This window comes from Macrobrachium nipponense, chromosome 16, assembly GCF_015104395.2.
Source record: "Macrobrachium nipponense isolate FS-2020 chromosome 16, ASM1510439v2, whole genome shotgun sequence".
NCBI classification, from domain to species: domain Eukaryota; kingdom Metazoa; phylum Arthropoda; class Malacostraca; order Decapoda; family Palaemonidae; genus Macrobrachium; species Macrobrachium nipponense.
This window is the reverse complement of record NC_087209.1, coordinates 29,316,029-29,341,857: the sequence shown is the minus strand read 5'-3', so window position 1 is coordinate 29,341,857 and position 25,829 is coordinate 29,316,029. Positions and strand designations below refer to the sequence as shown.

Sequence of the window (25,829 nt, the reverse complement as noted above, 5' to 3'; positions counted from 1 at the left end):
CGTAAAATATGCACGAAACGTTTGATCTCATATGCTATAATAAAGAAAAGTATTGTTCTAAAAAAAAAAAATAAATAAATAAAAAAATAATCGCAAAATCCAACGCACTTCTTTCACGAGCAGGTTTCAGCATCCACATCCCACCGTTATTAGTTTCACGCTTCACCAGTTTATTATTGCCAATAAAACTGCCTATGCATTCTGTTCACTGTCTTGAACTAAGCTACTTCAAAGGGAGAAATGCAAGAACTCTCTCACATTTGCTTTCTACAAATTTGAATGGAAATGAGCAAATCCATTCACTGAAAACATCAAATCTGAAGGTAATGCAAATCAACTTACGACTTAATATATATGTTACTCTTCAGTGCTCAACATTTTACCTGACACAAGGCTTTATTGATATGAAAATTACGTCATCAGTAAACCAAACATTGACACCTTTATATGAGAAAAATTAAGTATACGTCCGAGAACTCTCCAGAGCGTATATACGTAAGTGTATTTGCCTTGCCATTTATTATTATTTTTTATTCTAAAGTGTAAAGATGTCTTTCCTTTTCTTCACAGGCTACAAACGGTTTTCGGTTAAGTACGATAATCAACTACTATTGTAGAAGTTTAATATACTGGGGATAATTCTCGATTCGGCAGTCAGAAGTAAAATCCAGGAACATATTCCTCGTTGTTTCTCTGGAGTCAACCCGTTGTTATTGGAATCGACGTAATAATAATAATAATAATAATAATAATAATAATAATAATAATAATAATAATAATAATAATAACGCATCCTTGTTGAACGAATGGTTAAAACCCAAGAAAACAAATACAAAAGTTTTTACTATTTGTTACGACTCTTCCTCTTGGTTCGACGTTAGTTTTTTTTCTCTCCTGAAGGCGTAGTACCGCCTCCCTCCCTCCCTCCTTCCCCTCCCCCACCAACCCTCAGCCACACCATCCGAATAAAAAAGTAATCCGTGGCCGTTCTGTTCGACTCCTACATCACAGCCTAGAAAGAAGCGCTCGCTCAGAAAAACCTAAAGGTCTAACGTTGAAAATGGGAGCAAAAACGAGAGAGAGAGAGAGAGAGTTCCTGGTGCAAAAAGTACTCCCGCCACGAGAGAGAGAGAGAGAGAGAGAGAGAGAGAGAGAGAGAGAGAGAGCAGTGCAAAAAGTGCGCCATGAGAGCGACAGAGGGTGGGATGGAGAGAAAGGTCCCCTACTCCTACTCCCCTAAGTGATTTTTAAATAAAAAAAAATTAAAGATTTTGTAACTGTTATAGTTAACCTCATAATTGAGCAACAAAACAATGAAAATTTCTTTTTCTTTGAAAAAAAAAAAATGGTCAAAACATCCCATAAAATGAGAATGTTTCGTCAATGTGTAGACGAAGTTATAGTTGCGTAACGAAAGATCCAACTCAATCTTGAGTACAAGTAAAAATCATTGGCTAAATCTTACCAAAAGGACCAATCAACTGAATGGCGAGGTTCAATTATTCAATTCAAATATTTTCAAAGGAATACGTCACAATATAAAAATTATGACTTACTCTAAACGTATCATCATACTTGGCCATTCAGCCACAGAGGAACTCAAAACTAAACCTGAATAATTGATAATATAGCCTTCCAACAGCAAGGAAGTTCTGAAAACTTGGTATATACACATATACAAAATACTTGACAGCTGAAGGAAAGTGTCATGATGTGTGTAATGTCTACAGCAAGATTTGGGTGGCTGGCTGCTCCTGTCGCCGCCGTGCCCGAGAGCCCATCTCCCTCCAACTGCTGGTTAACCGTGGCCAGTTTCGTCAAGTTTCGGACGTCGCTGCCGTATTGTTGTGTACAAAGGACCAAGGGAAGGGAGCAGGGATGTGTGTGTATGTGTGTAGTGTAGTGTGTGTGCGTGTGTTGGAAGGCGAGTTTTAAACCGCCATACTCAGCTACCGGGGACCCTGCGTGTCTCTTCCTCGGCTTTCGATTCCGCTCGTTCGTTTGTCTGTAAATTTTGGTACTTAACACTCCTTTTCCTAATTGTTATGTCCCATTATTAGCAGCTCTGGCGTAAAGCTGGCGAAGTTACAACGCAAGTCCGTGAGCGTTAAATATACACAGAAAACAGTGAAGGTAAAAGCAAAACTTTCGGCCGTGAACAACACTGTACATCAAGATATCCCATCGCTATATTTTAATTAAGTGAAGAATCAGCCTGGAGGAAACGGGAATGTCATATTTCTTACTATAATAAATTATTATAAAAGACGACTTAGCATCAACCTCAATTGGAACTCTACAGTAACGGAAAAGAAACAAACAACCAACACTCGACATTAACTTAAAGAGCAAAAGGGTGTATGTGCTAACAGACACGGGGCACAAGATGTGCAAGAGGGGAGACGAAGGAAAAAAGAAGAAAGAAGAGTTGAGGAGGAGGAGGAGGAGGAGGAGGAGGAGGAGGACTCGTCCTTGGCCGAGGAAGTGGGGATAGGAGGAGCCGTGAAACCCGAACGACCGTTGGAAACTTAATCGGTTGCCATTAGACTCTGCCATTCCCGAGAAATGAGAGAGAGAGAGAGAGAGAGAGAGAGAGAGAGAGAGAGAGAGAGAGAGAGAGAGAGAATAAGTTTAGCGCTATTAGCGTGATGCAAAACTTTCAAGACTGCAACAAAGTAAATCAAAATAAAGTTAGGCTGTAGTGGTAGTGGTAGTGGTAGCGGTTGTACTAAGTGAAGTGTGATCCAAACTTTTCAAGAGCTGCATCGTATAATTAATCTTCCTTAAATTTTCGCTCAACTACTGTAAAACGAATACCGAATAGAAGTTACTTTTTACGCTGCTAATCATCCAAACTTTTTCTTGAAATCACTAATTACTTATCATGAAAATAAGTTTTAAAATAGTTAGAGAAACAGAATTTACGAATCCAAAACAGGCATACACTACTGCTTAAGTTGAGCACCTTCCTCAGATAGACTTAGTCTCTGTGAAGAATGGCAATTACTAATATACAGAAAGATCTACTTTTGAACAGATAATACAGAAATTACAATAAAAGAATTTGTGGTACACTCAGAAATTACTGGTCAATGCCATCACATAACTAAACAGTAAACAACAAAATAGAGAAAAGAGTAAACAGCATTAAGAAAAGACCTCAGCATAATCAAAACGATTCAATAACTTTCAGAACAGCCGATAACGGTTCAACTGTTAAAAAAAGGATATAAATGATCCTGACGTAATGAAATAAAAGTATAAGGAAAAAACTAATTAGAACAAGCGACGACGCGACGCGGGAGTCTGCTGGCGCCTCCAATCACGAGGAGGAAGGAAGGAGTTAGAACCGAACGACAAGCAAGATAGCGACGGCCTTTGAGAGCAGTTCGATGTTGTTATCAGATAACGAGCACGCGTGCCACAGCTTCTTATCGACAATACCTCTGATAAATCGACTGGTTTCCAATAAGACGATAATACCCGTTGGTGATTACTTGCTCCGGTATCCGGACACAGCCTCAGCTTGTCCGAGTACCAAGCATACGGTCATACCCTCAGACCTTGAATCAAGTGTCGAGGGCGTCTTGTGAAACATCCAACCTAGAACGTTTTTTTGTTGATGTTAACTTTAAATCGCTGCTATTGAATCAAAGCACATTCACTTAAGATGACATCAAATTGCTTGCAATTCTTAACTAGTTAGCTATTCATCTTTAATGCTTAAGTAATTACCATTTCCATCACAACTACTTACCATCAAATCTGAAGTAATTGTACTTATAACCACAGCTATATGATTACATCCCATGTCCTTACTATAATAATCTTATATGCCACAAAGGCTTGGTTTATGAAGGGGAAAATTATAGCATATAACAAGAAATCATTATTGGTATAAACTGTATTTGTTACCACGTCTTCGCCTATGATCCGGCAAACATTAAATATGAAAGCTTTAATATTAAAAATTTACAAAGAAACATTAAATATGAAAGCTTTAATATTAAAAATGTACAAAGAAAATGAAACTCCCTAACGTCTTGGGAAATTATTTGTATACACTCTGAACAATAAGACTGAATTCAGTAAGTGGCCTCATTAACTATATCAACAATATGGGTTTAAAATCAGAGAGAATAATAATAATAACACTGTTATAATTCCATTATATCTCAAACTATGAGTATGAAAGCTTGCAATGCACTGACTTTACCTTAAGTAGACAGTTATTCATATATTTATATATATATATATATATATATATAATATATATATATATAATATATATTATATATATAGAGAGAGAGAGAGAGAGAGAGAGAGAGAGAGACAGCTAGCTTTCGAGCCAAAAGTCGGTGTGTTAGTGTGTAAGAAGTAGCTTTTCCTCCATCGGTTATCGGGTGGTTCCTCCCAACTACACACCTTAACGGGCTCGGATACTGTATAATACAGCTGGATCTGGCATCTCGTAAGGGTGAACAAAGGCTAGCGAGGAGTCAATAAATACTGTTATCGCTCACATCTGTATGATAATGTTATTGATTTCACTCTCCACCAACAGCCATTCTGCTATCTAACTCCTGGTGGGTGGGTGGGAGGGTGAGGGGATGAGGGGAAAGGAGGGGAAGGGGGGAGGGGGAGGGGAGGGGAGGGGAGGGGAGGGGGAAGGAGGGGGAGGTTAAGATGGTGTGTCCCGAGGACACCACTCACGGGTCCTTCCCCTCGTCCTCTCTAGCCAAAGGTTAATCGACGACCTTATGAACATCCTCCTCCTCCACCACCTCCTACTCTTGCTCCTCCAGCGGGGGTGTGAGTGGGCGCGGTGGGGGGAGGGGATGGGAGGGTTGCCCTGCGAAGGCAGGATGTTCTCTCGAGAACACGTTAAGTGACATAGCCACGATTAAGTAGGTATTTTGGTAGAGACACCGACACGGGGTGGCAATATGGTAGAAGGGAGCTTGGGTAAGTTACAGGGCTGGACATCACCGTAAAATGTCGGAAGGTCGAAGAGAGAGAGAGAGAGAGAGCTTGGATGGAAACACGAAAACGATAAGAGAATAAATAGCGCCGCATCTCATTATCAAAATCATACCACACCGGGTATTCCCGAAATTCAGTGAATGACCCGATATAACGTGCGTGAAAACCAGATAAGGTTGAGCAAAGTTATCATAATTAGTATCAAAAAGAGGCTGACGTGTGTTACCAAGCGTGGCTTCAGTGCCTAATTATTAGTCGAACCATTTTGTCAGAGGAAGGCGTCGTAAAATACGTTTAGCAGGAATAAAAGAGACAGAATAGCAAATACAATCAACTATACTCTTTTTTTCCATCTGTCTATCCGCCTGTGGTGTTTGCGCATGGTAACACTGCGTCCCGGGCTTTAAATAATATCCTATTTCGAATATTAACGGTTTAATTCGCATACAGTAAATTATTAAAACACTTTTCAGTTGCAAATGTACACCCAGATATCCTTTTATTTACCTAAAACTTACAATTAGCGTAACTATTAAAAGCCCGGGACGCAGTGTTACCATGCGAAAACACCGCAGGCAGATGGACAGATGGAAAAAACAGAGTATAGACCATATTCAAATATTAATGCAAATTCGAACTCCATTCACGGGATTTTTATACATTTATGAGGGTTCGAAATCCAGATAAACGAGGTGAGAGAACCATATTATCAATGATCTGAACCTACAAATAATCATTAGCAGTTTGGTGGAAAGGGTCATTCTATGATTTCAAATATTAGCGAACACTATTAAACAAATGACACTTAGGTAATCTTGTCAAAATCATTGGGAACCATGGTTCCACCTCATTTTTTTTCATCTCAAGTGATAGCCATCTCTCTCTCTCTCTCTCTCTCTCTCTCTCTCTCTCTCTCTCTCTCTCTCTCTCTCTCTCTCTCTCTCTCTCAAGAATGTTAATGGGTATGGGTTTTGCTTCCATACGATAAAATAAAGGACACTAATTTTCATCATATTACCTACAATACCGAAAATACTATTAAAGTCATAAAGAAGTAATGACAAATAAAATCATCATTCAAAGAATAATAAACTAATAATATTAATATTAATAATAATCTGAAACTTTAATTGTTACATATTCCATTACAACGTCAAAAATATCACAGTGACTTATATAAACGCGGCAAGCAGTAAAAGCATCGCATTCTTGCACCAATTAGTTCTACACCTCAGCAAAGAGCAATTGGACATTGTAGTTTCAGTTGAAAACACAACAGTTACTGGTGATGTGGAAAACGAAACCTCTGTTGCGGTGTTTACTAGATCACGAAACACTGCGGTTTCAGGACGGCCACTTATTGACAAAGACTTTCTTCCAAGCGTTCGAGAAAACAAATGGGGACTTCGCCAACGAAACAATTCATCAATTCATAAATGAGCATCACTCTCTTACATAGACAGACACAGACACACACATATAGGTACTATATGTATTTATGTAGTATATGTATGTGTGTATATATATATATATATATATATATATATATATATATATATACATACTCCACTTTCAATGAGGCCATTCATGTGTATAGTATGTATATGTATATATATATATATATATAATATATATATATAATATATATATATATGTGTGTGTGTGTGTGTTATATCGATAGTTATAGCACGTTCGGAAAACTATGTCGCATCTCATTCACGACGCACTATAAAAGACGTACAATTTTTAAAAATAAATAAAAAACATTAAAATTTTATACCTGCACTTCCAACTCCGTTACGCGGTATGCATCGGGCTCGCCCTTTTCACTGGCAGTAAAGCCAAGCTTTACATACGATGCACCGAGATCGGTCAATCCTTGAGACGCCTTTCATTCCGGCAACAGAAACATCACTTCACTAGACGTTACTCCCCGCCCCCCTAAAATCCTTTGAGACGCCACTATGGAGAAGGGTTGTCTTCACAAAGCCTATAAACAGAAATCCACTCATACATTCTTTATTACCACTTCCTTTCTTTTATTACGGCGGCAAGGATAGACTACAGACCGTTAGGGCCAAGTTCGTTTCCAAGAAGTCTCCCGAACCAGGACAAAAGGAACTTCGATACGCATTGGGGAAGCAAGATTGCATAAAAAGAAGGGTCGCAAACTAATCGATTTTTGCCCATGAAATACAACTTGCGTGCACCACACAATACAGCATCTCTTTTCGACTTCTGGTCCCTAAAGGCAAGTAAATAATAACCGCGAGGAAAATGGTACAGAAAATAAGAGATTAGCATTTACCCTAGTAACAATACCAACTAATTTCGATATCTTCGAGAATACTTTTAAATTACATCAATTTTATTTAAAGGAAGGGATTTCTCCAACTTCTGCTTTACCTCATTTTTTGGGGTGGTGGCTTTTATTTCTTAGTACTAGTCAAGTATATTTTACTTTAATGGTTAAGTTAAACGAGAACTACTTGTTCGAGAGATAGGCTTTTCGATGTCTTAAGGGCTACTATAGGTGACGAAAGTTTACTTTGGGTTGGGGTATATATAATATATATATATATATATATAGTATCATATATATATTATATATATATATATATACATATATATATATATATATATATATATATATATATATATAAATTCAATAAGTAAACCGTCCAGTCAGAACCTCTAAACTTTTATTTCAATAAATAATTAATAAATTCAGATCCGCACCGCAAATATCCGCCACGGCTGAGTAACGCACCCATCAAAAGGTTGCGCCGAGCAATCCACCAATCCAAATGTCAATACTTTGTTCTTCTTATTATCCAAACTTCTGGTAAAAATTTCCACAACAATCCATAAATAACATCTGCCTTAATCTTGCAAACGAAAAAAGTGCCATATCAAACCGAACATCAAAGACAACCGAAATGGGAGAGGCAGTGAAGTGACATGTCAACTTTGTACTGTGATTCCCTTAGAGTTTTTCAACAAATCTCCAACGACACTGCTAATTTAATTCAGCCCCAAAAGGCCTCTCCTCCCCGAGTTGCTTTCCTATCTCTTCCAAAAATATAACCAGTTGTTACTATTCACGAGACCAATCTTTTGGTAACATTTTCGTCAGATTCAACTGAAAACATTTTGACTTTTCTAGCGAACAAACAGACCGACAAATAGAGGGCGAACGCAGCTTTATTGCTGAGAGAGAGAGAGAGAGAGAGAGAGAGAGAGAGAGAGAGAGAGAGAGAGAGAGTTGAACGCAGCGAATGTGGAGAATTTGTCATTTCAGCCAACTTGATAGTACATCATAAACGTATTTCCATAAGCTTACAGGTGGACCACATTAGCTTCAGAATTAATAACTTGAGAATCGTCTTGAGACTAGACCCATTCAACCAATCATAATCATCACTGGCACCTCAAGGCCACAAGAAGATGTCAATAAAATATAAACTTAAGCAAGCGGCCTGTCAAAATAAACTTAAAAATAGTTTCTTGGCAAATAAGAGTACACAGTTTTTTTCCACCCTCCATCCTCGGAATCGTCCAAAAACACCACAGAAAAGTAACAGTAAATCATCAGAGAAATAAAACTACTGCAGGCACTCGGAACAAAGAACCATTTTAGACCCCCACCATTTCGTGATGGAAAGCCTTCTGAATTTGTCCCACTAAAAACTTACATGTCTTATGTATACGAAATACTATTGCACTTAAATTAAAATATTTTTAAAATATTAGGAAAATTCACACATTTCACTTCAATTCAGACGTTCAAGATCGAAATTATCAAACTACTAGTTTCAACAAAAATTTCAAACTATAACATTGAAATATTTTTTTCTTGTGCACAGCAGTTTGATAGATCCTGTGGCCAGCTTAGGAAGTTAACGTAAAATGAATGGACTTCCTAAATCAGTTTCCTTCTTTATTCAAACGCAATCGTGTTTCGTTTATACGTAGACGTTAAGTTTTCAGTAAGCCACTTCCAAAAAAAAGAAAGGCTCTAGAAAGTGCTTAATTTCCAGTTTTCAGCATTTTTCTGACAGGTCTGCTATCACCAAGCCATTCTCCATTCGAACTAAAAGTTACATGATTTACTGTTATTGTCAAAGACACCATACGAAGTCCAATATACTATACACCGCATAGGTAAGGGGACTGCCCCATAAAATCCTTATTTGATTTGATTTGATTTTTATAGATTTTTGGCATTATCCCAAGCACTGGGGCAACTAAGGCCATTCAGCGCTGACACGGAAATAGACAGTAAAGGGTTTCAAAGGTGTTACAGGAGGAAAACCTCGAAGCAGTTGCACTAAGAAACAATTGTTAGGAGAGGGTGGATAGTAAGATGGAAGAAAGAGATTATGGACGGATGTACAGTGAAAGGAATGAAAGTAGTTGTAGCTATAGGGACCTAAGGGACGCTGCAAAGAGCCGTAAATAATGCCTACATTGCACCGAATGAGATGCATTGACGGCACTAACACCCCCCCCCCCCCCCCACGGAACAAAAAATCCTGAACTTTTGACTAGAAAATTCAACGGCGCCTCGAACCGCCACGTGGCTCATACAACAAACGGAGTTTCGTTTCAGAGGACAATCGACCATCCCGGACACTTCAACCACATCAGTCTTATGCACTTATAATTTACAAAATAAATGGACTTGTGCAACTGTTGGAAATCACGAAAGAATTAAAAAATAATTAACCTTTGTGAATACCTTGACTTACATAGTAATCAATTTGCCCAACCGCAAATTCCGTGCCCTGCATGAAGGAGTGGGTAAAACACTACCTATATTAAATTCTATGCTAATCTTTGCTATACTTCATAACCGTGGTGTGCTAGCAACGTGAACCCAACTACACTAAGGTAGAGCGACTACCCGGAATAAACTGCTATTTTTAAATAACGCCAACACTTTAGTTCGTAATGACCCAAATGCATTTAGTTGAAAGGTAGACGGTAATTAATTAACGTAAGCTAAGGTATAAGTATTTCTCTTGGACGAGGAAAACTTTAAGACTAAAAACCCTATATAGTGAACTATAGTTCATTTCTTATTTCAAATTCATCTCTTCAATCCACTAGTGATATATATAAACCAAAACAAATAGCACTTTGCGTCACAGATTAAACCAAATCCTGACTCATACATTCCTTACCGATTATGTTTCCGACTAATTAAACCTCAAAATATTTTACTGTAAATTTCTTATTTCTACAAACGCCAATAAGTCTGGTAAGGAAATAATACTCCGAGGCTGGTAATGGCCAAGGAGAGCCCATCTGTCACAAAGGCCATTATTTGAGACGATAACAATTGCAGGAATGAAAAAATAATTGCAGGCCGCGGAACGTACTCTGCCCACGGCCATACCTACTAAAAGAAACGTGGCACAGACTTCCAAGATACGTCGCAAGACAGCAGCCTAGGGAAGTCTGTCCTTTGTTGAGTCTTAACGAGAATGATAAACAGAGAGAGAGAAGAGAGAGAGAGAGAGAGAGAGAGAGAGAGAGAGAGAGAGAGGAGACCTTACTGCGTCAAAATCAGAGTAGTGTAGCAGTGAAATAGACATGTTTATTATAAACCTGTCAAAAAAAATGTATTACTTCAAGGCATAACTGTTCAGATCAACACAATCTCATACAAAAAATATACAAAAAGTGTTATCAACTCAAGCATAGCCATCTTTTTGTTTATTTGTATATTCTGAGAAACTAAAACGCTGACAAGAACAAAACTCTAAGTTTCCGAAAACCCACATTTAGACAAGGCTCGATACGATTACGAAGTCGAGAGTTGAAAAGCAAATGTGCAAACAATCTATCTACGCTATCTCGAATTTCAACAGCCTAAAATTAACCTTTATTTTCGAACAAGCAGTGAACCATATCATCGCAAAAGGAATCTCCAAATAAACAGAAAAACTAAGAGCTACGACACATTCAACTGTCGGTTACAGTTTGGAATCGATTATGTAAATAACCACGCACTCAACTTCTACGCACTCGGTGAAACCGTAATTTAACCTGAATTTAAATAAATTCATAAAGCGTAACTACATAAATATTAAGTCATACACAGCAGAAGGATGTCTCTTCCAATATAGGTCACGGAAGAACTACACTAACTGAATAATATAAAACTCAATATACTGTTAAGAAATCGAGAATGAAATTTATCTGAAACTCGAATACAGCAAAAATACATTTTATTCCTTCTTTGTGCATTAGGAGAGATAACGTCAGTATGACCTTGCCAAATCGGAATGGCAGCAACAGTTATCGGCATTAATTATTAAAAGTCTCATATATAAAAAAATATTATAAGAGGCCAAATGAGATTAAATACATTAAAAAAATACCTGTCAATATCAAACATTTGTTAGCCCACCACCGCAACATCACTGAAAATATAATCCTAGGTACGTACACCGGACAAAGTAATTCCTCTCAACACAACCCTCTGCTAAAATAATGTTTGAATTTCCCATACTTACTGCTCTTAGAACACGTTCCTTTCCTCCCGTCTAATAATAACAAACGACCAGACCATGTCTGGGGAGGGGGAGGGGGCAAACGCTCAGAGCAACAAGTTGCTTCTACTGCCAAAACTTTACTTTCTATCATCATATTAATATATTCTATCAAGGATGTGCCAGGGCTAAACAAGCCATGCATATAGTGCACTGCCACACGGGTTGCATGCATAAATAAATCAACGTACAGACACTCTTTATATTCATTTTATACGCTTGCTATATTAATAGGAATAAACGTGTAAATACAATCGAGAGAGAGAGAGAGAGAGAGAGAGAGAGAGAGAGAGAGAGAGAGAGAGAGAGAGAGAAAATTATGCAGTTGCATCAAATTCATCACAATACAATTGCATTCCCATATAAACCTAAAACATACGGGCGTACGAATTCATTAGTCAAACAAGCTTAAGAAATATCTTTTAAGTCTTTCTGGGGTATCAAGAGGGAAGTCAACTTACTGAATACTACCATGGTACCCAGCTCCTCATGCCGCAGGCCTCCTAAGTAATCTCCAACCACGTTTCCTTTAAAACACACACACACACACACACACACACACACACACACACACACACATATATATATATATATATATATATATATATATATATATATAATATATATATATATATATCGCGAAGTTTAGCATGACAACGTCATGGTTTGTAAGGGAGGCCGGCGGAAGGGGGCAACACCCTACTCTCAACTAGCTCAGAACTGAAAACAACAACTGTGATAGGTTTCTTTCACCCCAGTAAGAAATAACTTGGTAATTCCCCCGAAAGCGAGGTTAAAGCGAGAAGGTTAAATCAATAGGAAAAAGAAGTATGGAGGGAATTCTACAGTTCAAGGGCAGAGACATGGCCTTGTACAAGGCCGAGCCAACGGCATGGACTATTATACGAAATTAAGTCAAGAAGCACAACAAATAGAGGACTGCCAGAACCAAGACAGATGTCACATTTAATAAAAGAAATCAAAACTAGAACAGTTGTGTATTTCAAAAAGGGACGTATGATGGAAGCGCGTGAAGCCCTGTACATCACTATGGCCATTAGCTAAAACCATATACCTATCTATATGCTGAATACACACACACACACAACACACACACACACACCACACACACACAACACCACACACACAACTATATAGATATATATATATATAATGATATATACATATATATAACATTTCAATGAACAAAAATTCCCAAAGGTTACATTAACAGACAACTGCAAAAGATTTTATTGTCTGCCACATCGACAAAAACAACACCGGTGTTAGCATTTAATGCTCATAAGCATATGACCACTGTTGTCACACACAAAAAATGCAACTACAGACACACATTTGAGATCACATACCTTTTACATCTAACAAAATACTTCCGTAAGGCAAAGTTTTGATTTACAAAAGTTTAACGAAAGCTTGTCACAATGATCATGGAAAAAAAAAAAATCACCAAACTGAAAAAATGTAGGATGGAACTGATGCATTAATTTGGCACAAAACGAATGCGTCAAAAGTTATGTAGTAAATAAAATTGTAACGGTTCTCGATGCCTGATAAATGAAGCTGCTTCTTTGCAGCGAGTCTCATAAAGGGTAAAATTACGAGAAATACAGAGGTATTATTTTAGTTATATAATATATAACTCCCACGTTAATATGCACGATGGTGCACGTAGGTACAAGCCTGAAGAGAGAGAGAGAGAGAGAGAGAGAGAGAGAGAGAGAGAGAGAGAGAGAGAGAGAGAGAGAGAGAGGGGGGGGCGGTTACAATATTAAATGAACTGTCAAAATCAATATGCACGGGAAAACATCTAATCTTAAAAATATTTGCCACGAAAATCACTACAGTCAAATTGATGCCCGAGTTCCCTCAAGATAATAACAAGTGTTGTCTAAGTTCATTCAACTCAAAGGAGGAAAAAAATCTGATCCCAAGTAAGAAACACATCCTCTCGCTGTGCGCAACGTGGATCACAATAGAACAAAAAATTCAAAAGTAATCCAATAACTGCCACGAAGCCTTGAGCGCCTCGCACAGTTAACGGATATTAAAAAGATTTCAGAATGGACCAACAGCGCAGAAAAACACTACTACAGATGCATGTGCTCCTCTGAGAGAGAGCAATTAGCTGAATATCTAATGACGCAAGTCGTCACATGGACTTTCGTGGAAATTCTACCTCAGCACTAACAACTTCACCAACAAATAACACAATGTACACGAAATGCTAATTTTCCCTGTACAAAATATTAATTCTTCTTATTTTTCACGTGGAAGCATGTACCATGTACATTTCCTTGAGTAATGACAATTACAAAGGCTGCACAGTTTTCCAAGGATATTTACTTCATTAAGTATGAGTACTGGGATGCATTTAGCCAATGTGCCAAAATGATGAAGCAGGATTTGTAGCGAGATTCTAAAGTTTCCTCAAGTTTGTTTGCTAGAACGTTAAAACTGCCGTCTTACAGAGGCTCTGATTCGAATAGATCCGATGAAAGCATAAATAATAATGTACAAATAGTAGCTCCAGATAGAAACGCGTTTACGTAAAGCTCTAGCTGGCAGCTCGCACTTTGTTTACTTCTTACTTTGGCGCGAGTAAGTCTCTCTCTCTCTCTCTCTCTCTCTCTCTCTCTCTCTCTCTCTCTCTCTCTCTCTCTCTCTCTCTCTCTCTCTCTCTCTCTCTCTCTCTTGACTATAACTCCTTTACTAACATGGCTGCGATGCGATATTTACTCTTTTCAATACGATACCAATTCATTCGTCGGCCACTAAAAAAAAGGAGATTAAAAAAGGACAGGGAGGAATGAAACGCCAATGGAATGTATATAAAAATAATCTCTTTTTCAAGCGATTCACGATTTTCGATGGTGTGGTGGAGGCGAAGTGGTAATGGTGGTGCTAGTGATTGTGTGTGTGTGTATGTGTGTGTGGTGAGGTGGTGGTGCGGCAGCCGCGTGCTGCTGCTGCTGTGCTGCTGCTGCTGCTGCTCCTGCTGCCACTACTAGCGGCTCTACACACAGCTGACTCGAGCGAGCGAGAGAAGGAAGAGGGATAATGAAGGCCAGTCAGTGTGTTTGCGTGATTGTGGAAGGAGGAGGAGGAATGATTTACCTGAGGGTAGAGAGAAAATCCCGAGTTCATGTTGAGGTCCAGGGCGTCGTACTGGCTGTGCTCCTGGTAGGCCACGGCACCCAATTCGGTGGTAGTGTTCCTGTTGATTCGACGATGATGTTCGTCGTCGAATGGTTTGGTAGTTGACTCGCCGCTCCGTACGGGGGGGACACCACCACTCGCACACTCGTACATAACACTCCACTATCCCTTTAACATCACTACTACACTAAACACTGGCTCCCACTCTCTCTCACTAGACCAAGACGCAAGCAGGCACTCAGTGTAGGTAGATCCCAACGTGCCAGCCCAGGTAACTAGCAAAGACACAAGAAGCACAACGCTGAGACTACTCAGCCACGCTGACAGGGATGCTGCAATGCCACGCACAGATCCACCCTATCCGAAGCCCCGGACAACACTGAAAAGAAGAAGAAGAAGCACGGCGTGCTAGCGGCCGAGTCCACTCTCGGGTCTGGCGGGGGAGAACCCTTACGCTTCTCTCCTCTCCTCTCCTCTCCTCTTCTCCTCTCTCAACACTGACATGACTTACATCTCTCCAGGAGTTCATCGCATCATGTCGCCGTCGTCGTCGTCGTCATCGTCTCGGTCGTCTTCCATCCTCCATGAGTTTAGACCGCGCCTCCAGATGCTGCCGTTTTCGTGGCAGACGCAGCAGGAGCCACAGAGAATAATCTTACCTTTAGCTTCTTCTTTCGCCCTGTAACTTCCATGGGCGAGCATGACTGTCCCAGCCGAAAATGACTGCCATATAACATCGGAAAAAGAGCACTACTACCACGTGGAACGCACGCCACATCACACAGCCACCTCTACCACTACCACTACCACCGCCCCGCCGTCAGGATAGAGATCTCACTGCAAAGTCAACATTCGCGGCCAATCACACACTCGAGTCTAGACTTTGTGACTACATGCATGATTCTCTCTCTCTCTCTCTCTCTCTCTCTCTCTCTCTCTCTCAAAATTTATGATGGCGCAGACGCCAAAGATAGCTTCAAATAAAGTACTTTTGGTAAAAAAAACCATAATAGTCAACGCAATTCTTCATACAGAATTTCATTATTTTCACTCCGTAAATATTACAATAATCTATGGCCATTCTTGGGTGAGCGAGCACTTGTAATTTTTAAAACAATGAGTATTAATTAAGAAATGGTTTTCTCATATTCATAACAAAAACAAAATAGTCACATCAAGAATGATGGGGAAGTTCATCTCATTCCATTATTCTACTCTCGCATGAATGAAAGGTAGGAAAAAGTAGGGGGGGGGGGGGGGGAGGGTACCCTATGCAGCTACGCGACTGGCCAGCACCTATAGGAAAATGTTACGATTCAAAATAGAAACTTATAAGCATTACACACAATTTACATGAAATTGGCACATATCAAAAATAAAATAAATAAAAATGCAAAAAACTAATAGATAAATAACCGCCAACATTAAACCGATCACCATCTAGCTCACTGGCTGTTGAGAGAGAGAGAGAGAGAGATCGTCCGGGCGCTACCGTTTTGATTGCATACATTTTTACCAAGCAAAAACAGTCCCGTATATCATTTTTTTTTCACCTCTTTTCACTCTCCATCCTCACTGCTACCCACATCGGTTAACTAACAACTAGGTCCAGATTCTCTTCTTAGGGCAACAAAGGCATACAGAACGGGACCATTCGTTCCTCGTCGACCGGTTCGAGAATCGGATACTGGTCACTCTAACTAGAGGTCGAGTGACAGTTCTGGAAAAATTAATACAGCAACTTCAGCAACACTGTTAGCTTATGCAACGCAATATATATATATATATATATATATATATATATATATATATATATATATATATATATATGTCCACAGCAGCTAAAGATATACAGAAGAAAGGGCCTATGTAAGTGGTGGGTACAAGTCTTAAGGGAATACAAAAAGGTTGGTAATAATACGAAAGTACTTAGCATCTCCAGTGTTTCAACTTTCCTTCGTGGCTGTAACTTTGTTCATTTATATATATATATATATATATATATATATATATATATATATTATAACACTCTTTAGTGAAAAAAGGAAAATGTTACAGCTCCATCAAGTATTCTTACCGAGAATAGTAAAAAACATTGTTTTACATAATTCATCCCTGTCGCACAATTAATGATCAATTACAGCAAAGGCATATGTTTTCCTCTAAAGATTCTCTGAGAAAATAATAAATGAAATATAAATGTAACTTAGACGGAACGCCATTCTCGTAACAATCTCAAATTCAGAAAGCGACCGGCAACTCTAAGACGAAGTTACAGCGATGACAAATCAGACTGGACGTTAGGTCTGAGTGATTGCTTGGAGATTGTTTAACCAGAAGGTGAACGGTTCAAAAACACAGAGGAGGAACTCGCTTTGGAAGAGACATACGACGGCCAGGTAATTTCACTGAGTGCTGGTCGAGAACTATTTCAATCGCAGGCCTGAAAACTGTTGCCGATATGAGGCCGATGGACCGGCTGTTAATATCCTTTTTCAGGCCAAGCCAAAAGACAGAGAGAGAGAGAAGTGTGTGTGTGTGTGTGTGTGTGTGTGTGTGTGTGGGGGGGGGACCGCAATCTATCCTTCAAGAAAGCAACAGACATATCTACTAAAACTAAGTCTTGTAGTTTCTTATAACATCAAAAACTTAAAATTAAAGAACGTGTAACAGTAATTCCACACACAGCAACGAATTTCCATGTTTTTGAACGGATAATTATGAAATAATGTTGAGTTCTATAAATCCCATAGGTATTTCAAAAGTCTAGATCTTTGACAGCAAAAACCACTCTCTCTCTAAGTATATATATATATATATATATATATATTATATATATATATATATATATAATTAATAAAGAAAAGTAAAACAGAACTAAAAAGTATATCTGAATAGGTAATAGACAGGTAATGGCTAGACAATTCGTACTGTTAATGCCGAGGTTTGCGTAACATATACTCAACGTCATGTTTTCACAACTCGAATTTCAAAGTGCCTGAGCGCGGCTGGAGCACAAAAAAGGCGACAAAAGTATTTCATTGATTCCAGCGCCAAATGGGGTTCAAAAGATGTACAAGACAGCAATGTCATAAATATGAGATGAATCAAAGGCTGTCTGTGATTAAAAGAAAACTGTAATCAATACACTTACGGTGTGACGTCATTATATATACAATAAATATATATATATTTATATACATATAATATATATCTATATATATATATATATATAAATATATATATATTAATATATATATAATATATATAGAATGAGAGAGAGAGAAACTGTTCGGCATACCTACGCAACAAATTACCTCAATCACTTTGTCAATAGTATCTTTCACTTTGCCAATTAAAGAGATTATTATAATGCTAAATACATATATATGTTTACTCTCATTTCTTATGTACTATATGCATACATATATAATACATACACACACAAATGCACCCGCAGTGTTAATAAGACAACGCACGCGCGCCTGCGCTTAACTGAATGTATTCCAGTGGTTCAGATGTTGTAAATGAGGATTATATTTATGTTGAAATGCGTGTGTGTGTATTTTTGTACACGAGTGTAACTGTGTGACCCTCAGTTCAAAGTTATTTAAAGAATACAATGCATACCAAACTAGACCTTTTGTGATAGAAATATTATGATGCTATTGACGTCAATATTCCAGTTTCCATCTTTAGTACAGCTATTCCAGTTTCATTAACTTCTATTAAAAACCTTACTGAGAGAGAGAGAGAGAGAGAGAGAGAGAGAGAATTTTCATGCGGTGTGAGACTTGCATTCATGCACACACACACAGACGCACATACCAAAAATAAAACAAATAAAAAAATTCTTCTTGAGATATCACCAATTTTTTCCCCCTTTCTGCTACTTTATGTTACTAGTTCAGTCGGTATTCAGACTTAAATCGGAGTACTGACTGAACTAAGCAACACAATCCTTTGTTCGATAGATGTGTGAAGACTGCTCAAGGTAGTTCACTCATTCCTTTGTACTATAACCAAAACTGGGCAAACTAAACGGAAGGCTAAAGGATATAATATTCTTTTTAAACATGAATCAAATGAATACATAATGTATAACCTACCACGAAGATGGGTATTGTATGTATACAGTACGTTAAGCAGTAACCATTATAGAATCACGGACTTAATGGGTGGAGCAATTATTATAGTCTTCAAATACTTTTGCACTATATTATGAAGTAGGTGTTAAATATAAGATCGTTAAGATCATAAGTGTGCATATATTTTATCCCGATATTTTTTGCCGAAATCACCTAAGTAGTGAAAAATCTAATGATCGTAATAATGCCCCTGACGACCCTATGGCACTGGCAACATTCTAAAATCCACAGAGTAAACCTAGATACAACTAAGAACGCGAGGCAGAAACCCCGTTCAAACCAGAAAAAAGTAAACCCCTTTTACAAAAAACAGAAGACCAGACCGCCAATAAAAAGAGAGAAGGAAAAAAAATAAAGCGAAGGGCCATTTGACATAATTAATCAGGCGAAAACACTTCGGTAACTATGGTGATACTATTGAGGATGTCAGGGAATTATATGAAAAAATAAGAGTTCCTAGAAAAGCGGCCAAAACGAGGTATTTATCCCACGTGTTAATTGGAAAGCCGCACTACGGAACCTCGATATAGATGTAGATGTCAGAGAGAGAGAGAGAGAGAGAGAGAGTGAGTTATCATTTGTTCTATTTTGAAACAAGCCACAGCTGTATGCTTGCACGCTTGTAACGCATCGTTTTTAAGAACTTCAATTTAGCATTCGCCAAAGTCACGTTTTTAGACAGAACGCATCATGGTATATAAAATCTTGTATAATTATCTGTCCACTTGCTTACAATGCTACTCTGGAGATACACACACATATATAGTATATATAGATATATATTTATATATAGATATATACATACTATATCATAATATATAGTATATATATATATATATATATATATATATATATATATATATATACATAGTATTAAATGTTTACAAATAAACGGCTACTGAATCCCAATCCAGTGAGAGATGCATACAAATTTTACGAGTAAAAATTAGGAGTTTCTGAAACAGAGCTACGATAATTTTGGCCACATATCGCAAATTTCGAAGAGATGCCAAAAAGCAATAAAATAAAGGTGAAGCAGCGTTTACTCGAGTTCTTTCTCATTTCCATCCTCGGCCGCACGTCAAAACTGTTAGGGATACTAGAAAAACAATAAAAAATGTATGGAGTTTTATTTTTATTTTTTTTTCAACATTCCAAGCGGTCCACTAGTGACACCTAAATAAATATATAAACTAATTATTATATGGAAATACTTCCATTACATTCTACATTTACAGCAAACTCTTGTCAACGTTAAACCCCTTTCATTCCTGCCCCCCGCCCGCCCCCCCCCCCCCCAAATGGCACCCTACATAAGGTAATAACTATACACTATAGTGTTTCATCAAGCAATTTTGTGTTGACACATACATTTTGCGAATACACAACAGAAAGGGAGAAATTGGAACAAAGGAAATGGAGCTGCGAAAAAAACGTTCTAGTTATTCTAAGCGATTGAAACATCCGAAAAGAATGAAAGCTGTCGATAGAAATTTCAACAACGTACGGTATATTTACAAATACGAGAGAGAGAGAGAGAGAGAGAGAGAGAATTACAATTTTTTTTTTTTTTTGCATTATAACATGCCAAAGAAATATAGTATTTGTAGCAGACCTTTAAAAACAAGCCCTGTGAGAGAGAGAGAGAGAGAGAGAGAGAGAGAGTTAATAGAATATAGTGCGTGATCATTAAACTTGTCAAAATGAACCGACAAGTATTACAAGTGACAATAGTAAACAAATAAGTCTTCATTTACTTACTACTCTTCGTCATTATAGTGAGGTTAAATAAACAACCTTTTGAGGTTGTTTCGCTAAACGTGTTCAATTTCCAAAAATATGATTGCTTAACATTTCACATACAATGAACATTTTTGCAACATTTTATGATTTTTAGGGAGCCTGAAAATGACACGCGAGAGCGTTCAACCGGCACAATAAAAGTTATTTAAAAAATAGATAAAAAAAAATTAAAAAGGTTTATTCTAAACGACTACAGTACATACTGTACGTTGACCTGATTGGCAATCACCTACACTCGTTAATCCTAAATATATATCAGGACACTGTACCCGACTGATAATACAACGGATACTAAATACATCAGCAAATTAAACTACAAATTTGTGGTCTTCGGATGCGCAGGTTACTGTCGATATGAATACTGTGTTGTTGTAGTTAGTAATATTTTTTTGGTCTATCACAGTCCTCCAATTCGACTGGGTGGTATTTATAGTGTGGGGTTCCGGGTTGCATCCTGCCTCCTTAGGAGTCCATCACTTTCCTTACTATGTGCGCCGTTTCTAGGATCACACTCTTCTGCATAAGTCCTGGAGCTACTTCAGCCTCTAGTTCTTCTAGATTCCTTTTCAGGGATCTTGGGATCGTGCCTAGTGCTCCTATGATTATGGGTACAATTTCCACTGGCATACCCCATATCCTTCTATTTCTATTTTCAGGTCTGGATACTTATCCAGTTTTTCCTTCTCCTTCTCTTCAACTCTGGTGTCCCATGGTATTGCGACATCAATGAGTGATACTTTCTTCTTGATTTTGTCAATCAACGTCACGTCTGGTCTATTTGCACATATCACCCTATCAGTTCTGATACCATAGTCCCAGAGGATCTTTGCATGATCGTTTTCTATCACTCCTTCAGGTTGGTGCTCGACTATTATTATTATTATTATTATTATTATTATTATTATTATTATTATTATTACTTTAATCCCGACACCTCCACACCTAAAAATAACGAAAAACAAATCAATAATAATAGTAATATTGATACCACTTTTCAGACATCAGGAACTATCCACGGCAATAGAGCTCGCAAAAAAAAAAAAAAAAAAAAATGTAAGTTACAAAAAAATTAAAAAGGACATCAAACTTAGGATGACCAGTGTTTTTTAAGCGGAACAAGGCTATCAATATGCAGTACATTAAAAACTCAATAGAAAGAATTCACAGCGAGATTCCATGGTAAGATCAGTGATTCTCTCTCCTTTTCTCTCCTCTCCCCTCTCCTCTACTTCTCCCCCCCCCAAATCAGTCGTCTCGTCTCTCGCTCTCTCTCTCTCTCTCTCTCTCTTCTCTCTCTCTCTCCGCACAAAAAACACACCCGATTCAAGCATTGTAAACATTTAAAACAGGCGGAAGTTTAGGAGAAATTAAAAAAAAAAAAACGAAGGTTAGGTCTGGTATAAATTCAAACACCAAGTTTGAGTTGGTGAGAAGTTCCAGGACCAAACCTGAGTTTAGTACCATTCAACGAGTCACAAAATACTCTGCATAATCAAATTCTAATTTTAATCTCCAATAATTCAAGTTTTGCGTTATACAAATAAGAATCTTAAATTTAGTTAAAATTCAAACATATGCAAATGTTGCTTTTTGTACATTCATACTTGGCAGATATTCCAACTTGCTTAGATCATGCCATTTAAATCTAAATGGGAAGGAAATCGATTGTTTCAAATTAAACATATTCCAACTATATTTTAGCTTACTCAAACATCAAGTTTACCGCATGCTTCCCTGAATGCTTGATTTGCGGCAATTTAACAGGAATTAAAGCAAATCAAGATTATGTTTTGCGTGTATTCCAACACAAAGCTCATGCCTTGTCGTTACTGGCATAAACCAAGATCCAAACACTAAGTATACTTAAGAGTTGGTAGAAATTCAAGCAGACATCAATAAAACCAAGGAGCTGCTCTCAACAGACAAGATAAAGAGAACAGGTAATAAGTTTCGTTCAGAAGACAAAAGTAAACAGACAAATTGCAAAATAAGTAGTCGTAAATTTTCCTAAGGTTAGTAGTAGATTCTTGACATTACACTGCCGATTTGTTTATGTTAATTCCTTTGAGTTTCAGTTACCTAAAATCCTGTCAATGGAGATTATCCGCCCATGGTGGTCGAAAGGCCAGATACACACATACGAGAGAGAGAGAGAGAGAGAGAGAGAGAGAGAGAGAGAGAGACTCGTTGTAGGGGTCTGATGCAACACAAGTCGGTCACAATGAGGCGTTGGAACCACTTAGGAGTCACTGAACCTTCGAGGGATCGAAGTCTAATATGGTCGTCAACAATAATAATACTTTAGGTCATTGATCTGTAATACTTTCTATCATTCAGCATGTAATGGAAACCCCTAAATATGGTACCAGATATTCAATTCACAGGTCACGTTAAAGAAATTGGTAAGAGTAAATAATTACAATGTCACGCGATGATGATGACTTAGCGGTGTTATTTTTATATTACAAACGCCACATTTATTCTCAAAGAAAGGACTTTACATTACTCCCAGCCGACTGAATGATTTTTGCATTCATGAAATATTACCACCACGGAATGTAATGCAATTGAAATAGCCAGTTATTTTCTGTAGCCATTAACATTTATGAACGTCGCTGGTATGCAAATTACAGCTTCAGTTAATCAAATCTGACAATGAAAGTCATAATTTCAAACTGAATAATTACAAGCTTCCAAGACCTTTACCATAAGGTAATTTTCAGCCTGGTCAAAATCACCTTCTGATAAATTTCTCCCAAGATTTATTTCGAGAGAGAGAGAGAGAAAAAAAAAAAAACAATTACTACTGTGACACGTATAACCTAAAACCGACTTCTGGAACGCAGTCAAAAGGTCATAGGGATCATGTCACACACAATCGTATTCGCTACATTTACTGCATCGTGTCAAAAGCTGTGTATGCCAATAAATTATTAGAGTTAACGAAATGAGAATGTATGAAACCATGATATATAAATAAATGAATGAATGAATGAATGAATAAATAAATAAATAAACATATCTACACACACACATATATATACACATACATACAAAGGCTTGGTATGACCCATAGCATTCTCGACTACCAAGCAAGAGGTCCGGGATTTGACACTCCAGGGTCAGCACGTTTCATTAAAATCCAGTAGCGCTTCTTTCTCTTGATATGAGCAGTGAATTAGGTACCAGGGCTACATATTTGTCATAGACTCTACAGGAGAGAGAGAGAGAGAGAGAGAGAGAGAGAGAGAGAGAGAGAGAGAGAGAGAGAGAGAGAGAGGGCCAGGAGCCAAAAACTTTTCTTTTCCCCCTCTGAGGGGATGGGGGCAGAGGAAGCTACCCTTTCGGTACTTAGCACGTCTTTAAAGGATGAGATTGTTAGCCTCAAGACAGTTTTAACACTGAGTGCATACACCTCAATCACCCACCTACCACGTGCATAAATTATAGCTTTCATCAACAATTGATACATTGCAGGGTGTACTTATACATGGTACATATATTAATACCTAAAAATAAAAACAACGCTGTTCAGGATTTCACATCCTAATACCCCTTCGTTTTAAAGGGTCCTCTCACCAGGCAGCCTTTCCCATTCCGTAAAAAGCACTTGGAGTGAGATGCCATTATAAAAGTGATAGTTGCCGTTAACGACTGAACAGCATATTACAAACACTTTCGGCATAAACGTTAGTGCCAGTACGCTCGGATGTTCCTTGCTTGCTGGTCAATTGCACGCTACAGATTCCCAACATGCCACAGCAGAAATTACAATCACAGGAGCTTTCGACATTCTCTTTGGTGTCTGCTTTCTCCTTCACCCTATTACGCCGACTCTCATTCCAACAAGCTAAATGGAGTGTCATGAAATCCAACGTACAAACATTGGGTATACCGAATTTTCGTCTAGAAACAGAATCTGCAAAGTATTACTTGAATGTTAACAAAAATGATGATGAAGGAAAATTAATGTTAAAACTGAAGATGAAGAAAATTTTATTATGCAAAGAACACTTTTCCTCGTTTACATAACAGAAGCTTCAAAAGAGAAAAATGGCCGATTCCGTATTGTGAATAAAAGATGAATAAAAGAAATGAAAAGAGGACATACAATTACAGCAAGCCCAAATAAGAGGCACCACTTTAAAAGTCCAATATCCAACAAATAAACTCATTAACTCACTATCAGAAAGCCCTTAACCAAACACTGCAGCCAAACGTAAACATAAATAAGGATGAAAACCAAGTGCCATCAGTCACAAGAGAGCCTCCATCCATCAAAAGGCCTTCTCACCGCCACCCCTATAAAACTCTCCTGCCTAAGCTACGAAGCTACGTGTTTTACATCCCTCCCGTAGTGAGCCATCTAATCCCCATACATTTTCTCCCTTCCGAAAGCCGCCTCCTCTCTCTCTCTCTCTCTCTCTCTCTCTCTCTCTCTCTGTGCGTGTATACGTGTGTGTGCGTGTGCGCGCGTAGGACATAGATTCGTAATAAGAAGTGGCTCTACGTAGGAAGTAAGATAGTAGTTCCTCCTGACACTGACCCCCGCATCCTCCTCAATCTCTTGCTTTTTCCTACCACTGTTCTGCCCAATGTGTAAGTTTATTTCACAGACAGTAATACGTACGTACATACATACATATTTCTACACACAGTATATGTATGTGTGTGTTTGTGTGTGTAGCCTGTATGTCGACAATCATACATATACTGGAAACATGATACAATACTATTTTACATATTAATTTTTTTTACCTAGATGCATTTCTAGCTAGTGTAAGCACACACTCAGACAAATTTAAAACTCTCTCTCTCTCTCTCTCTCTCTCTCTCTCTCTCTCTCTCTCTCTCTCTCTCTCTCTCTCGGCAGTGGCACCGCTGATCCGCTCCACTTGATGGTCGATATGAAAATAAAGTCGGGGCTCGTAAACCACGTCTTAACGACCACACACCAGACATTACCACGCTTTAATCCTACACGTTACACAGGGACCTACACCCGGCTGCTTAACATGCAACAACCGGCCTTACACGTCCCATCCATAGAGGCTAATGAGGCCTGGCGTTGGCATGCCTTGGTGGATACTCTCCCTTGTAATTGAATTTCACCTTTAGGCTGCTTGTAAGAAAGTCGCAAGTGAGGGGGTGTGGGGCG

General features: G+C 38.2%; 1 protein-coding gene across 15 annotated transcripts in view; it reads right to left on the bottom strand.

Moving 5' to 3' along the window:
- The window catches only part of LOC135195630 (transcription factor 12-like), a 642,011-nt gene that overhangs the window by 234,604 nt on the left and 381,578 nt on the right, over positions 1–25,829 (bottom strand). The window contains exon 1 of one of the 15 annotated variants that reach the window (XM_064221985.1): positions 14,679–15,214. The exons of 13 other annotated variants lie outside the window; for them this stretch is intronic. In XM_064221985.1, the coding sequence (XP_064078055.1) occupies positions 14,679–14,873 (195 nt within the window). In that variant the 5' untranslated portion in view covers positions 14,874–15,214. Of the gene's footprint in view, positions 1–14,678; positions 15,215–25,829 lie in introns of those variants that run through there. One more of the 15 variants, XM_064221986.1, reaches the window with a different exon arrangement.